The following is a 17,449-nucleotide window of genomic DNA, read 5'->3' on the forward strand; positions in this document are numbered from 1 at the left end:
CATTCACTGCATAAACCAGTCGAATTTGCATTATGAAAACAAGACTAGAGCCTTCTCACCCACACTGCTTAAAACATTTTGAGAAAATTGTCCCACATCTTTCATTTTTTTCACATATGCACACTGCAGAAGAGAATTATTTTAACACACTTGCTTTTTACAATGGGGAGACAACGTTAAGAATTAAGAGATTGCTCCCACTGCCATCACTCTTAATTATAGGATCATGATGCACTTATCATTTTTTCCAGCATCCAAGTTCTCAGTCAAGTTCACTCATTCAAAATAAACAGAGCCTCTTTATTACAGGCTCCTTATAACATGGATGTCCAGTTTTTGAGCAAAGACAGCTGGATGATTTGAGGCTGAAAAAATAAAGTACATTCAAAAATCTGTTTCTGAGGTAGCCGGTCACCACTGCTTATAGAAAGAATCTGGGCATTTTAAAGGTGGATGTTTCTACCCAGACCTATCCCAAAAGGCCTCCAGCAAGATTTGTGGATCAGAAAGGAGACCCATTCCTTCACCCACCAGTCACAGAAACACCTTAACATTTCTGATCAAGCTGATTTGCTTCCTGAGGGCCCCCTGGCAGATTTGTTTTGTAATGCAACTCCAAATGTTTTTTAAGGGACCAACTGGTCACATAACTTTTGTCACACACTGTACATTTGTACGGCCTCTCCCCGGTGTGGATTCTCTGATGGTACCGAAGGATTGTGTTTGTGGTAACCCTTCTGCCACAATAAGAGCAGCAATATGGCTTTTCCCCTTTGTGGATCTTCTTGTGCTTATCCAGTGAGGATTTCCTCTTGAAGTACTTTCCACATTCAACACACTGATGAGGCCTAAGATCCGAATGGGTCACCTGATGCTTCTCAAGGTCTTTGGAAAGACGGAAACTTTTCTCGCAGCTCGGGCACTGATGGGGTCTCTCAGAAATGTGGATTTTCTGATGTCTTGTAAGGGAATAGTTATCTCTGAAGGATTTCCCACAATCAGGACAAGGACATTTTTTTTTCTGTGGGATCATTCCCTGTTGACCAACGCCAGGCAACTTACCCAGGAAACACCAATCATCTGGCTCTTTCATGGAACGGTCTCCCAAGTGGACTCCAAGGGAGATTTCCCCGTTCTCAGAGGGCCTTGGGGGATGTTCCTCCATTTGGACTCCCTGTCCCGTGGACACCGAACTCTTGGTCCGCTGCTGGAGCTGTCCTTTCGTATGCCCGTCTTGATCTTTAATAAGCACCGAACCAACATTCCTGAAAGTTAGACTGCCCAACTGTTTAACAGCATTTTCTTCTCCACGGGTGCTTTGATGACGGGGGATGTCTGAGCTCCCCTTATTCCCAGAACCTTCAAGAGGGTTTTTTCCCCTGGGGACACCCTGGCATGGAGGGCGGACCAAATCTGCAACCTGTTTGTCCACACTGTCACTGCTCTTGCTGGCTTGACCTTTGACCAAGTTGTCTCCAGTCTCTTTCCTGCTAAACAAGCTATCCGAATTCTCTTTCACGTGCATCTCCTGATGCCTGTAGAGGGAGTATTTTGTTCCAAAGGCTTTTCTGCAGGTGGGGCACTGGTAGGACCTTGTCTCTGTGTGGATGCGCTTGTGCCTATTGAGGGAATAACTGGTTCGAAAGGCTTTCCAACAGAAAGAGCATTTATGGATCTGTCCTTCTATGTGTACTTCCCGGTGATGGGTAAGGTTGTACCGGTAGGCGAAAGCTTTCCCGCAGACGTTGCATATATATGGCTTGCCGTCCATGTGCAGCTGCTGATGCCTGCGGAGGGCCGACTGGGTCCGGAACGCCTTCCCGCAGAAAGAGCATTTATGCTGATAGAGCTGGTCTTCCAGATGGACTTCTTGATGATGCGCCAGAGTATACCTGTACGCAAAGGCTTTCCCACAGATGTTGCATTTGTAAGGCTTGCCCTTGATGTGGATCTGCTGATGTCTGCTGAGGGTGCTTTTCGTTCTGAACGCTTTCCCGCAGTAAGCGCATTTGTGCTGATGGGCTGGTTCTTTGCCACAGGCTTTGGGAAAGTCAAAGAAGAACCAACTGTAGGTGGAATCCTTCCCCTTTTGAGCATTTCTTCTGGGCCGGCATTCTGTGTGGATTTGCTGATGCCTCCTGAGATTATAATGAGTTGAATAGTCTCGCCTGCAGCTCGGGCATTGGTAGCGGCTTTCCTTCTGCTGGGCTTCCTGCTGGTCAACGGGCAGCGTTTTTCCCTCAAGGCCCTCCCGGTCGGAGACATTTGGAGGCGGTGCCTTTTTGTGGCTCCTCAGGTGGTTTGCAAAACACTGGCCATCCCTAAAGCTTTTCCCACATTCGGGGCACGTGTGAAGATTCTGTCCCTCGTCTGTCTCTGGCTGGGAGGCCAGTGGTGGAGTTTTGCAGACAGGTTTTCCACAGTCAAAGCACGTGTCGTCTTTCATTTTCACTTGGGTGATCTGGTTTTTAGCAAGCAGACCATCTTCCTTGAGGATACTTCCCTCATCGCCTCGTTGCTCTCTCAGGCACGCACTCTGATGATTAATAAAAGACCTCTCCTGCTTGAAAGATTTCCCACAATGACAGCAGGTGTGGGCACGTTCTGCCGCGTCGTTTCCTTCGTAGGCCGTGTAAGAGAGTGTCTCTGGAACAGGCGTTTCGTGGTTCAAATGAAGCCTTTTGTGTTTGGCTGTTTCCTTGCAGCTGTTTTCACTGTCCAGACTTAGAAAGCAATGGCTACTCCCATGGCTCTTCCCTTGATGCCTCAGGAGATCTTTCTCCTTCATAAAACCTTTTCCACAGACAGGGCATTTGAAGACATGCTCCCCCGAGTGAGCAGTCATGAGATGCTTAACCAGGTACCCAACTTCCATGAAGCTGTTCTCACAGACAGGGCATGGATACGTTTTTTCACTGGTATGCATCTTCTGATGCTCCATAAGAAAGGCTTTCGTAGCAAAGTTCTGTCCACACTCATGACATTCCCAAAGCTTCTTTCCTGAACGGGGTCTTTTTTTATGCATACTTTCTTTATGTAAAACCAGGCTGGTTTTCACAAGGAAACATTTGCCACAGATGGAACATCTAAAAGGCTTGTCTCCGCTGTGGATTTTGACGTGTCTGTTGAGGGATGATCTCCTGCCAAAGTTTTTCCCACACACAGAGCATTCATGCTGGCCCTCTTCAGCGTTAATTTCTTCCTGGCTATTCCTGTGAGCGACAAGGCCTTTCTTTTTCACATCAGCACAATTGATACTGGTGTGACACTCCTGCAGGCGGCTGTGTGGAGACTTGCAAGCTTTTCCCTGCCTGTGAACGCTCTCCCATTTGCCTAGCAAAGCCGCACGAGGTTTCGCAATCCGCTGACTCTCCCACTGAATGTTCTCCTCCTCTTCCTTCTCGCTTGCAATTTCATCATCTGCTGGGATAAAAACAGAAAAGAGTGTGTTTCCAGGCAGGCAGCAGAGATGCCACCAAAACCACGGATTGGGGCATACTCCAGATTGCAAAAAGTAACCAGGTTTGGGCTTTGCATCGAAAAAAGTGAGTCGGTGAGACAAAATTAAGATTCATGACGTGAGAATTTTTCTTGTCACACAACAGCAAAATTCAGTGTTATCCAGCAATATCAGTACTGAAGCTCAAAGACAAGGACATGCAATTTTAAACTGATTTAACAGACATGTAGTTTCCAAAAAAAACAAAAGGGAAAACAAAAGGAAATGGATCTTAATCCCTAAAGTATGCAGTACTATCATCACCTTGATATTCTGGGTAGACATTATTATTATTATTATTACTATTATTCAAATTTCTGTCACCGCCCATCTCCCCCCAAAGGGGGACTCTGGGTGGTTTACAACAAAATAAAACAATTTAAAACCATAAAACCTAATTTACAATGCAAACTATCATTATAGATAATAGATATAAGATCCATTGTGGCGAAAAGCTCTCATTCAATGGGGAGAGCACTACATCCATGGGTGAAGCCATTCCTGAGGACAGGATATGCCTGAAGCTATAAAGGTGACCCCACGAGGATGCCAGGATTGTAGGGGCAACCCTGACCTGAACTGGATGAATCCGAAGTGGGCACGTTCACAGGACTCCGGTAGGAATTCCACCAGGTTCCTGCTTCTGGCCATTTCTTCAGAGCTTCCTTAACCAGCCGTTGACCAGCCCCATTGCTGGAGCTCTGGAGATCTTGGGCCCAGTCTTCCTGCCCTCGTTTCAGGTGGGCAAGGAGTTCAGATTTTTGAAGCTGAAGAGGAGAGGCTGGGAGAGAGAGAGAGAGCAAAGACACAGGTGAGCTAACCATACATTCTTCCGCTTTGGAAAATCCATAAGCCAGCAGGGGCTTGCACCCAGGCAAGGAAAGAGGCTGGTAATGGAAGGACCATTTTTTACATCCATCCCTTTACTTTATGTCTCACCTTTTCTCCATCTCTAAGGAGTTCAAGGCAATGCACATAGCAGGGCGCCTCGTTTTTATCTTCACAACAATCCTATCTTGAAAGAGAGTCACTGCCTCAGTGAACTTTCATGGAAAAGTAAGAACTTGAACCTGGCTCTCCCCAGTCCCTGTCCAACTCCTGCACCCCCCACAATGCACTGGCTTTCTATGTTCCTTCTACCAATCCAGGGTAGCTTATACATTATCTCTACCCTGCCTTCACCAGTACTGGTAGAAAGTAATTAGATTTTGTTAGCCTTTTAGGAGCAAGTGTATTTCCAAACTATGGACTGGAGCAAAAGAGTGCTGCTATCTCTCTTTGACCAGCATGGAAGCAGACATATGGTCCTCCTGAAAGACACACACATATGCATGTGTGTATACATCTAAAAGAAAGACTCTAACAACTTTTCTTACTTAGCAAAACAAGCTTAAAAGTGTAAATCTTCCCTTTTTATTATTTCTTCTTTTATGCAAATGACTGCATATTTACAAAATTCAACCAATCAACAGACACTACACCCTTGATTATATTGGGGCACCAATGACTTCCCCAAAATTATGCACAGAACTGCATTACCCAGGCCAGGCAGTTATACAACTACCTTGGCTAGGATGTATTTACCTGCTGATAATTCAAAAACTTAGGTACATATTATCTTGCGTGATTTTCCAAGAACCCGTAGGTGAACAGATTATAATTTGAGAAGAACTCAAAGTGGCATCCTTATTTTTATCCTTTAAATGAGTACTAGGTGTCTTTTTAATGACCTGTAGTCCTGAAACCACTTTATTTGCTATAGTTTTTTTGTTTGTATTTGCTGCTTTTATCAAATAAATTTCAACTATTCCTAATTTAGATTCTTTTTCAATTTCAGTAGAATCTGATTTTTTAATATTTTAGTATCATTTTAATTGTGTTAACATACAGTCTTGTTTTATCAATAACTACAGATCAACTGTTCTGCAAGATTATCTATAAACCATTACATACAAACATAAATTAAATCAAATACTATGTAGTCTTACACATACTACTGAAAAAGAAGGCTGAGTTCCAAAGGACTTAGTCCCTACTATCAGGTACAAGCAAATGCTGTACACAAATTCAGCATTAGCAATATGGATGCCATAAAGAGTAAACTGCTTAGATTTAATCAATTTAAAACAATGAATTGCTTAATTGGTTGTCACCTTCCCAATTAGTTGGGAATTGTTTTTTTTAATGGTAAGTATTATAAATGTTTATTCCACAAAGCAGTTCAGTCCTAGATGGGGCAGTTCTTTCTCATAAGAAAGGCATATTTTGTATTTGTAGCTTTTCTTTACTGAACTGTACAGGGAGGGCTAAAAAAAATCCAGTTAGATTACGTTCCTAAACCTGAAAGCATCTTCTAAACAGATACAAGCCCATTTCTGGGGAAGACAAAGCAGTTGGGTTCACACAATGATTGTGTCAAAATGATCTTTTTTAATATATTTATTTTGGCTTGGCATTTTGTGCCAACCCGGCAACTATAGCTTAGATATCATGCCTTAGGCTTAATGGCATGAGCCTTGGGTGGCGCAGAGTGGTTGGCGGCAGAATTGCAACCAAAATTCTCCCCACGACCCGACTTCGATCCCAGCAGAAGCTGGATCCTTGGTAACTGGCTCAGGTTGACTCGGCCTTCCATCCTTCCGAGGTCGGTAAAATGAGCGCCCAGCTTGCTGGGGAAGGTGATGACTGGGGAAGGCAATGGCAAACCACTCGGCTAGAGTCTGCCAAGAAAACATCGTGAAAGCAGCATCCCCCCAAAGGCTCAGGCATGACTCGGTGCTTGCGCAGGGGACCTTTCACAGGCTTAATGGTAACACCAGTTCAGTTACAGTTTATTCAATAAACTGGTTTAACTCAATGTTTGAATCTGCCCAATAACCATTACCTATTTTTAAGACTTTGCTCCTACACGCCCTGAGAGATAGACTCGTGGAATACCATAAAGTTTACTTTTTGGTAAAATTACTTTTAGACCAGCAAGTGTTTCTCAACCTTGGCAGCTTTAAGATATGTGGACTTCAACTCCCACATGGTTGGTCTGCACATCTTCAAGTTGCCAAGGTTGAGAAACACTGAGGTAGACACATCCTCCAAAAATCTTAACTCTCACTGTCTCATGCACAACTTCTACCATTTCCTTGGTAAGCGATTCAAATCCAATCAGGGCCAAGCCAGTTTATGTTTGTGGTGCTAACAAAAAAAAAAGGAACAGGTTAGAAGCCATCTCACCTCTGAAGATGGTGTTATAACTCTCTTGCATCACTTCTCTGTAGAGGCTTTCTTGATCAGAGGCCAAGAGATCCTGCTGGATCTTGAACAAACAAAAGAAAAAAAAATCTCATCACCTGCAATGGTCTAGAGCTCCTCCAGGGAAGGACATCTCCCCCTCTGGCCATTCATTCAACACCATTTGTCACAGATTTACCTGAGCAGAACGTGCCTGGGCCATTTCCTTCTGAAGTAGCTGGTTCTCCTCGCAGGAAAAGTATCTGGATGCCAGGAAGAAACAGTGCAGAGCTTTCATAAAATATGCCTTCTAGGAACCAAACTCTTCCCCCCTTTTTATAGGGGATGGTCCCTGTCCTGCTTATTAATAAGAGATGTTAGGTAAGAGAGAGAGAGATTACATTGGTCCAGCCCCTAAATCTACATCTGAATGAGGAAGATCAGTTTCTTCAAGGCAGATCATCTTTCTTCCTCAAAAGGACTATGTCAGTTTTCTCCCAACCTGTAACCTCCACCTATTTTGGACTATGACCCCCATTATACCACCAATGAGTATTAGCGCTGCTGGAAAAAATGAGAGGCAAAAATGAAACTGGCAGAGCAAGCTACTGTATATAAACAGGGAGCAAACCCCACAATGTTGTTACCTAGTTGGGTGATGAAGTGTCTGCAAGCAACCAAGCTCAGAGAGCAGCAAGGACTCCACAGTTCAACTCTGAGCTACAGATACTCTCTTCTATTGGAAAAACGAGAGGAGTGTGACACACACATGGAATGCACCAGGCACACTCTTTCCTCTTTCAGATCCTTCTCAAAACCCACCTCTACCATTAAATCCCTGGTTTAACCAAGTACTGCACAGGCTGTTTGAGGAAGATGGGTCTTGTGGTCCTAACTATCTGGAGATCACCCAGGGGCAGAGAAGAAGGCATTGCCCTGTTATTTTCCAGCCTTTTTAATGGGGAAAACTTATAAATGTAAATGAAAAGCAGAGGAGGCTGGGTTGGTCCATACAGGGGAAAAAATTACAATAAAAATCATTTTCAGGGGCAGCCAATATGTTTCAGAACAATGAGTAAGCTTTTGAGTTAATCTGGAAGCTCAGCAAAGTGGGGGATGGGCATGAAGAGAAAAAATATTTTCTGGCTCACTACTGAAGCCACAAGGGCAACTGTTCCTCATAGATATCCCTTCTTGGAAGGAACAGACAACTTCTGGTGAAATTGCTTGCACAAGTGTCTGTTCAGAAGACCTACGGCAGGCTGGGGAATGTCTATACACCTTAGCTGGGAAGCCAGTCTGACACAGGAGCTAGGAGGGCCAGACTAGAACCGGAGGAATCCAGGGTCAATTCCACCCAGTCACCCTTGAAATCATTTCATAACCTTGGATTGACCCCTGACCCCTGTGCTAACCTACCTCACAGGATTGTTGCAAAGAAGAAAACTGCACACTCTTTTTATTCAAATTCATGTCCTTAAATTCCCTGCAGGAAAGATGCAATATGAATAAGACAGATAACTAACCAGGGCTCTTGTCTACCATGACCAATTAAGATTTCATTTCAATCTGGAGGTAAATTTGCTGGATTTTCTTTAAAAGGCAAGGGCAGAACAGCCATTTATTCTTTCTCCATCCCAGCATTCCTAGGGGCAAACTGCATGGTACTAAACCAGGCCTAATCCAATTACATTTGTCATTTCCTCCAACACTCCTATTTCGAGGCTGCAAGCAGATAGAGGCTTTGTGACTTCAGCATCAGGGCAGATTTTATTCCCACCCAGTCCGATGAAGAGTCCTGGAGGACTCCAAAGCTTGCTTACAATTTTAGACCTTGTTATTGGTCTCAATAAGCAGAGTGGCCATCCATACGGTTTTTGGAATAAGTGTAGGTATTTACTGCTTCTGGCTTCCCTCCCTCCCTCCCTCCCTTTTATTTATTGTCTTCTCCTCTGCTCCATCAGCAGAGCTTTACAAGGCTGTCTAAGACACAGGCCGATGCAGACAGCAATTCATAAAATAAAACAATCAAACCTTTAGCAATCAAGGGCATTTCCCTCCCCCATGCCTCCACCTCTGAATCCCAAAGAAGGCTATTAAAATTCAAATTAGGGCCTGGCTGGAACCCTGAGAGTTCCTCTGAGCGTGTGCAAAGCATCCCCCCCCTCCCGCCAATCCGCAACCACAACCCATCTGTACCGATCTGAATCTCGGGGGGAGGCGGGGATAGGATTTCAAACCGAGAGCCCAGGCCTCCATCGAAGCCAATGCAATAAAAAAGGGAGGAACGGAACCAAGCCATTTTCCTTTGAAAAAATGCCTTTTCCTCTCCAAACTGATAAGCGGGAGGATCACCCCCCCACAAACGGCAGAGCGGGGCATGTCTCTCCCTATGCGTGAATCCCTGGGTTGGGCCCCACCCTCTAAGGTCGTCTATTTCTGGAATCCAGAAAAGTTGCACCGCCTTGGGGAGACCAACGAAAGGAACTGAACAGCCCAGGCTGGAAATGGAGCCCCCCGCGGCTCTCCCGCCCGCTCTGCAAAGCCTTTTCTTGAAAACCGGCCGCCACCCCGGCGTTCCTGCGGAGCGGGGCCCCCTCCCCCTCGAGCATTCCCCCCGCTCCCTTCCTCGCGCGCCCCCCGGGATCGCTCCATTCATTTTACCTGGAAGCTCCCGTTTACGAGCCAAGGGCAGCGGCGTCCATCCCCAGGGGCGTCGGGGCCCGCGCCGTAGCCCGTGCCGCAGAACTCCCGAGGCAGCAGGCGCAGACAAAGAGAGACGGGCGCTCTTTTTCCCCCGCAAAGCGAGAAAGAAAGATCCAGCTCGGAGAAGCGGTGGCGGCGGCTGAATCCCAAACCACAATGGAGTCTGAAGCATCTGAACTTAAAAGCGCAGCCCCCAGCGCGCGGAGGGAGAAAGCCGCTATAGCGGCGGCCCCTCCTCCGGGGAGAGGCAGAGACCTCTGCTGGCCGACGCGGACGAGGCAGGCTCTTGGCCCGGCGCGCCTGCCTTTCACGCCCCTGCGGGCGCCGAGCTGCGGCGTGCGCGCGGGTGAACTTGGCGCGGGGCGGAGGGCGCGGGCGCCGGGGCTGCGAAGGCGGTCTGGCCTTCTCCTGTCGCGGCGGGGATGGGGGGAGCGGCAGGAAGAGACGCGGAGGGAAGGGAAGGGAAGGGATTGCGGTGCGTGGCCGAATGAATGAAGGTATGAGGGCGGCTTCCATGGGAATGGATTAAAGCCCGATTTTCGACGTATGGCTGTACGCGATTGCATTTATGCCACGTGTATGTCGCCTTCCGAGGATTTGTGGCATCCTGCCCCCCCTTTTGAACCTCGCAACAGCCCTGCGAGGTAGGCTGGGCAGAAGGAGAGTGGCTTCCCTTCGGTCTCAGCCTTGTCCTGGTTTGAGGGTCAGTGGCTTGAAGGAGGTTCTGGTGGACCCAGATTTGTGTGAACTATCAACGCGTAAGCTTGGAGGGCAGTTCCAGTGGTAGCTATCTCCACACTCCAGTTCTGGCCACAAGGCAGCTGTGCATAATGGAGCAGCCACCCATTTATATTTTAAAATGGTGCTTTTCAACCTTGGCAACTTTAAGATGGGTGGACTTCAATTCCCAGAATTCCCCAGCCAGCTTGTGAAAAGGTGATTTGTTTTCACTGGCAATTCAGAGGCAGCTGTATTTCTGGCTGAAATAACAGAGGAATTGAGAGAGGCATACTGTACAGGTAGTAAAGGTAAAGGTTTCCCTTGACGTAAAGTCCAGTCGAATCCGACTCTAGGGGGCGGTGCTCATCTCCGTTTCTAAGCCTTGGAGCCGACGTTGTCATAGACACTTCCGGGTCATGTGGCCAGCATGACGACTCAGAACGCCGTTACCTTCCCGCCGAAGCGGTACCTATTGATCTACTCACATTTGCATGTTTTCGAACTGCTAGGTGAGCAGGAGCTGGGACGAGCAACGGGAGCTCACCCCGCCACGCGGTTTCGAACCGCCGACCTTCTGATCGACAGCTCAGCGGTTTAACCCGCAGCGCCACCGCGTACAGGTAGTCCTCAGTTAATGACCATTTATTTAGTGACAGTTCAGACAACAGTGCTGAAAAAACAACTTACAAGTGGCGCTCACATTTATGACCATTGCAGTGTCCCCACGGTCATGTAATCACAATTTGGGCGCTTAGCAACCAGTTTGCATTTATCACCGTCTCAGCATCCTGTGGTCATGTGATTGTCATTTTCGACCTTCCCGGCCAGCTTCTGGCAAGCAAAATCAACGGGGAACTAAGTGGTTAACAACCATGGTGGTTTGCTTAATGACTGCTGCGAAAAAGGTTGTAAAATTGGGTCAGATTTGGTTAATGACACCTTTGCTTAGCAACCAAAATTCCGGTCTCAATTGTGATCATTAAGTGAGGACTACCTGTATTGGTTTGTCTTTCTGAGCCAGTTGATGGAGGTATACACTGAGTTTTCTTCAGAGCTGTAACTGTAATAACTTAGGCAGTTGAATGTCGCTTATAACTTTAGATCAGTATTTTTCAACCTTGGCAGCTTTAGGATATGTGGGCTTCAACTGGCTGGGGAATTCTGGGAGTTGAAGTTCACCCATCTTAAAGTTGCCAAGGTTGAAAAGCACTGTTTTAAAAGAAACGCTCTCCCCAGATGCAGTCTCAGAAAGAGAAAAGTGAGATGTTCACAGAAGGAAAGGCAATGTGTGAAGTGGTGTAGGGATGTGGCAGGACCAAGGATAGAACATTACAGGGAGGTATGTGAATGGTGCTGGTATAAACTAGATGTAGTTCTGTTTTCTTTTTCTTATCTCATGCCTCTTTCTGGCTCCTGCATCCTGCTGATTACCTTGACAGGGAAGAACTCGAGGGTTAAATATATTGCCCAAAAGTTTGGAGCGGGTCATACCAGAGTCATGACATCAGAACTTCGTCACTGCAACCGGCTTGTCCCCTGAATAGGTTGACAACAATTGCAAGGAGCCTTTGCAGCAGGTAAAGACTAGTGACAGGTCAGTCTTCTTCCCCTGCATGTTGACATCTGCATCCATGAGACTCAGGAGCATGTTGGCTAACAGCTCTGGGATTCGTGTTCCCACACTTTGCGAAGGGTAGGACTGGATGATCCCTGGGTCCTCTTCTGACCCTACAGTTCTATGATTCTATATAATCCCAGCACATCCCGAGAGTACTAGATTAGGGAAGACAACAGGAGGCTCATTCGGTCCCTAACTTCAGCTAGGGTTCAAACTCATGGTCAGAGTCTAGGGAAGGAGGAGCTTCTAAAATCAGTGTTTCTCAACCTCAATGTTTCCTTCTCAATGTTTCCATGGGTGGACTTCAACTCCCAGGATTCCTCAGCCAGCATGCTGGCTGGGGAATTCTGGGAGTTGAACTCCAGACATCTTAAAGCTGCTGAGGTTGAGAAATACTGTTCTAAATGACCACTCAGGAAGAAAATATCCAGCTGATGGTGGCAGTAGGAAAAATAGCCCGGATCAATTCCTGGAGTGGCCAGACCTAATGCCCTCCACGTGTTTTGGACCTTAGCCATGGTGGCTAGGAATTCTGGGATTTGAAGTCCAGCACATCTGGAATATACCCAGGTCTAAAATGTGCATATTTTTATAGAATTGTATCTTGTACTGGTCAGTAACCGTAATAAAATCAATTGAATACCCAGGTCTAAAATGATTTGGCTACACAAATAAAGGCATAGATCTGATTAGTTGAATCTTGAAGTGGCCACAAGATTCCTTAGGCTTTGATGGCAAGTGACATCTGGATAGGACTTTTCCCCTCCCTTCAGATCCACATCTCTGACAATTCTGTCTCTCAGCCTTGTCCTGATTCATGGGCCAGTGACTGGATAGAGAAAGAGAAGGAGTTGCATTTGGGGAAAAATAGGAATATCTTCTAAAGTATAAAAATACTCAGATGCTGCTCTGCATATCCTTCAGAAGAAGAGCTTCACGTGAGCACGTACAATTTTGAACTGTTTGAGCAAATGGGCCTTCTTCCAGACCTGCACACCTGCTTCACAAGGTCCTGCCAGCTCTCTGCATGTTCAGGCCTGCACAGCCACCACTTCAGCGTGTGCAGGTCATTGAAAACCGCTTCCAAAGCAGTCAGACCGCATCTCCTTTAGCGGTTTGAAAGAAATATTTTGTGCATCCTTCCAGGTGTTCTGAAATACCACCTTCCAAGGATTTATGCAGTCCTGAAACAATCTTCATAGTCGCTAAATAAAGCAGTACTGGTAACAGAAATTATTGCTTGTACATCACCCATTGTAACAGTATTTATTAGGCATGCCATATCTGAATTGCAGAAGTCCAGGTGACACTAGATGGCAGCAAAGATTTTTTTTTTTCCTTTTGCTTGCAAAGAAATCTTTTCCTTAATATCTGTGTAGTCCCCTGGGAGTGCCAGTCTGGTGTAGCAGTTAAGGCACCAGGCTAGAAACCAGGAGACGGTGAGTCCTAATCCTGCCATAGGCATGAAGGCACCTGGGTGACCTTGGGCCAGTCCCTCCCTCTCAGCCCTTGGAAGGAGGCAGTGGCAAGCCAGTTCTCAAAAACCTTGTCAAGGAAACTGCAGGGACTAGTCCAGGCAGTCACCAGGAATCAGCACTGACTCGGAGGCAAAATAAAATAAAAGTCCTCTGGATCTTGGCAACCCTGATAATACATATTTAAAGGATATCCAAGTACAGTAAGTATTTTAAAAAATACTTGTAAAAGGCAGGTATTCTTCACAAGTGCACAAGTCCTTTTGTCTTTGTTTATATTGGATTTGTTATGTTAGAACAAGTAACCCTTAGCTGCATCACTTTTTGAACCTCTTTTGAGAAGCGGTTGAAAAATTGGCTTCTGAAAAAACTGAATTTAGGAGAACATTGCAGGGCCACCAGCGCAGCTCATGTGGTGGGGTGCTTTCAAATTTTGGGGAACATGTTATAGATGCTTTCACAAAATGGTTGCCCAGAAGTTGGGCTTGCATGTTGACTAAATGGCTGCCATATTGTGTGTGTGTGTTTGTTTTTAAAACCCATTCTCTGAATGAAAAGCAATCTCTTTGGGAGAATAATAATTCAATAATAGTTGCTTTGTTGTCATGAAGATGAATGCTTCTTTGGAATTGAAGAGCTGGAAGCGAAAGATGATAAGGATGCCATTTTTTTACTGACAGGCCTTTTCCTCTCTGATTCCTTTTTCTGCCTTTCTTAAGTGCAGAGAAGCAGCGAATAGCTCTTACAAGACGTCTGAACTGACATCATTGAGCAGAGGAGTTTGAAGTAAGAATTTTGCATGAGTTGCCCACTCACACTTGACACTAACAAGGAAGAAGGCAGACCTCATGAAATCACTTTCAGGAACCAAAGAGACAGGGAGAAAGTGATCTAAAATGTTAGAAGGCACCTTTATCCATGTGGGGGTGATACAAGTAAAATAGTTACCATCAGCAGTCTTTTACAAACAGAGTCGCGTGTTCAAGATACAAACAAAGTGCAAAAGCTATTTCCTTCTTAAAGTGTCCCGTGCTGTGGGCACGGGCAGCTGCTGTAATAGCCTTCCTATTTAACCTGGGGTTTATTAGCAAGATTTGTTGCTGCACAAGACACAACCTTTTTTATCAGACTCCGGAATCTTTGGTGTGGGCTCTTTGCTGTCTGTGCAGATGTCCATTCTACATAAAGCTTTTCTATAGTCAGGGCATTTGAAGAGCTTCTCCCTAGCATGGATTCTTTTATGGGCCCCATTCAGTACACAGATAAGCTTTTTCCCTGGTGTGGATTATCTGGGGTGTTGCTGTCTGAAGCTTTCCCACCGTCAGGGCATTTGTAAGGTTCCTGATTTGTGTAAACGCTCCCATGCATCTTGAAGGATGAATTTTGGCTGGAGCTTTTGCCAAAGTCTGGGCCCTGAGAGGTTTTCTCCTCCATGTGCCCCCACCCCAAGTCCTGCTTTCCTTTTGCTTACTTGCTTTCTTATTTTTTAAAATCATTTTTATTAAAAGATTTTACATATACTGTATAATAAGTACATTCAGAGAAAAAGATATAGTAAATGCCAAAGAGAAAGGAAAGGAAAAGAAGAGAAAGAAAAGAGAAAAAAGAACAGAACAGAAAACATGAAAAGAAATATAAAGAAATGGCTTTTGATCTTCCTCTTGGCAGTTATCCATACAATTCTAATCAAACCTCTCTAAGATTACAACATAATTCCCTTCTTTCTATAACCTATCCTTTCTAATCATTGAAACCGTAAGTCACAAAAATCATTTTCTTTTTTACGCAAGAAGTCCGTAAGGGGTTTCCAGTCATTGATGAATGTCAATAATGACCTTTCTCTAATCAAAGAAGACAGTTTGGCCCTCTCAGCAAGCTATGTCAAGTTCACCACCATTACTCCATGGTGGGTAATGCCAAATCTTTTCACCTTTGTGCATATAATAATCTTGCGGCAGTAATCATATCCTGAAATAATTTTCCATGACTCTTTTCTAACTGTGTAGCCATCAGTCCTAAAAGGAAAAGTTCTGGCTTCAATTCAGTCTTTAAAATCCTTTGTATCAATGTGTGTATTTGAATCCAATTTTTTTTAGTTTTTTTACATGTCCACCAAGCACAATAGAATGTCCCTTCATGTTGTTCACATTTCCAATATACATTTGCAATGCCTTTATACATTCTAGATAATTTCTCTGACGTCATGTACCAACGATGCTTAAAGGGCACCTTCCAGTGAAATTGGGAGACATTCAGCTGCTCAGTGTTTCTCACCCCAACACAATTGCCTCTGTGAGGAACAGCCTTTGCCTCCCTCTGCACATGCATCTGAGCAAGCATCAAAGCACCCACCCAGATCCCCTAGGTGGCCTTAATGCAAGGGTAAAATGTAGTCAGGGTAGCTATCTTTTCAAGCCATTCAAGTTGAATGACATCATCAACTTGTGCTAGCAAATTTCATAATTTATACTATGTAATGAGTGAAGAATGACTTCCTTTTGTGTTTCTGAATAATCAAATTTCTCAAGTCAGGCCCTGGATATTCACTATGCAATGCTTTTTGACCAGCATATAATCAAATTTTGGCTGCTGCTGTGGTGGTGGTGGTGGTGATGATGATGATGATGATGATGATGATGATGATGATAATCCTAAATCATGTCAGAAAATTGCATAGTGGCTGAAAAGGTAGCTGACTCATGTTTTAATGCATGACTGGGAGAATTTCCTAGGAGGAGTTCAGTCAGCAGGACCCCTCCATGCCCTGAATTGTTTGGGCTACTTCAGAGGAAGGCTGTGATGATGGCAGACTGTCTGAGAGTCTGTTAATCAGGAAATCCTCTTTCAAAGCTTAAAAACTCGATCCAAGCTGCCTTCAGAAAGGCAGTGTGTCCTGCCTGCAGCCCGGCAGGCGTTGATCCTGACCAAAGGCCATCGCTGGGGTGAGAGGGTCCAAAACGTTCAAGTCAGATTTGTGGGTTTTGCAGGGGCATGTGCTTAAATGTCTGGATCCTTGGTAAATATTTGGTATTGTGCCTCTTAACCCCACTTTCCCAAACAGCAAGGTCACTCAAATGTTAGGGTATGAGCTGGCCTTGACCACCAGCAAGGCTTAGGGCACCTATTTTTTTCCTCCATTCCCGAAGTCAAGAAAATGTCTAAAATACTAACCTTAGGGCTCTTGGGACCACAAATGGGGTGTAGAAAGTTCCATGCAGTTTGTGAATTGGTCACCCTGTCTTAAATCAACATAACTGGAGCTGAAAAAATTTATTTGGCAAGGGAAAAGACCAAGAATTAAATTTAAATTACTACAAGAAGATAAGGAAAGAGGAGGCTTGGGTCTTCCTGATTTCAGGCTATATTATGAGGCATGTGGTCTATTATGGTTAAAAGAATGGATCACCCTACAAGATCATAAATTACTAAATTTAGAAGGGCATGATTTAAAATTTGGATGGCACGGTTTCTTATGGTATAACAAATTGAAAGTAAATAAAACATTTAACAATCATTGTATTAGACCGTCTATTCTTAAAATTTGGGAAAAATATAAATCTATTTTAACATCGACAATACCACTATGGATTTCCCCACAAGAAGCTTTTTTAAGGCGAGAAACAATAGGAAACCATAAGCGGCTAAAATATTCGGATTTAATAAAATTTGAAGGGACCAAATTTACAATGAAAACAAGAGAAGAACTGGAAAATGAAGGATATTCATGTCAATGGTTTACATATATTCAGTTAAAAGAACAATTTAAAACAGATGCCAAAAGTTACAAATTTACAAAAAATCTATCTTGGTGGAATGAACAAATCTATGCTAATAATGAACCCATGATCTCTAAAATATATAAAATGTTATTACAAATGAGAATACTAAATGTACAAATTAAGCAATGTATGAATACATGGGAGAAAATTTTTGGATACAATATCGAATACAATGTTTGGGAAAGAATGTGGACTAAGGGATTAAAATTTACATTAAATTATAATTTAAAAGAAAATTTTTATAAAATGATGTACCTGTGGTATACCACCCCTGAAAAATTATCGAAAATGTTTCGAAATACGTCAAATGTTTGTTGGAAATGTAAAAAAGAAATTGGAACTTTATACCATATGTGGTGGACCTGTAAAAAAGCGAAAAAAAATTGGTCATCTATACATAATATAATTTGTAAAATGTTGGCAATTG

General features: G+C 44.3%; 1 protein-coding gene across 1 annotated transcript; it reads right to left on the reverse strand.

Moving 5' to 3' along the window:
* LOC134492379 (zinc finger protein 420-like) lies at nucleotides 1–7,014 on the reverse strand. The gene is made up of 4 exons (XM_063296550.1): nucleotides 6,924–7,014; nucleotides 6,728–6,809; nucleotides 4,074–4,280; nucleotides 1–3,420 (listed from the first exon to the last, which is right to left on the reverse strand). The coding sequence occupies exons 1-4, from the start codon at nucleotides 6,945–6,947 to the stop codon at nucleotides 548–550; spliced, it is 3,186 nt and encodes a 1,061-aa protein (XP_063152620.1). The 5' UTR covers nucleotides 6,948–7,014; the 3' UTR covers nucleotides 1–547.
* Nucleotides 7,015–17,449: the final 10,435 nt, after the last annotated feature.

This window comes from Candoia aspera, chromosome 2 (genome assembly GCF_035149785.1).
Source record: "Candoia aspera isolate rCanAsp1 chromosome 2, rCanAsp1.hap2, whole genome shotgun sequence".
In the NCBI taxonomy this organism is placed as follows: Eukaryota; Metazoa; Chordata; class Lepidosauria; order Squamata; family Boidae; genus Candoia; species Candoia aspera.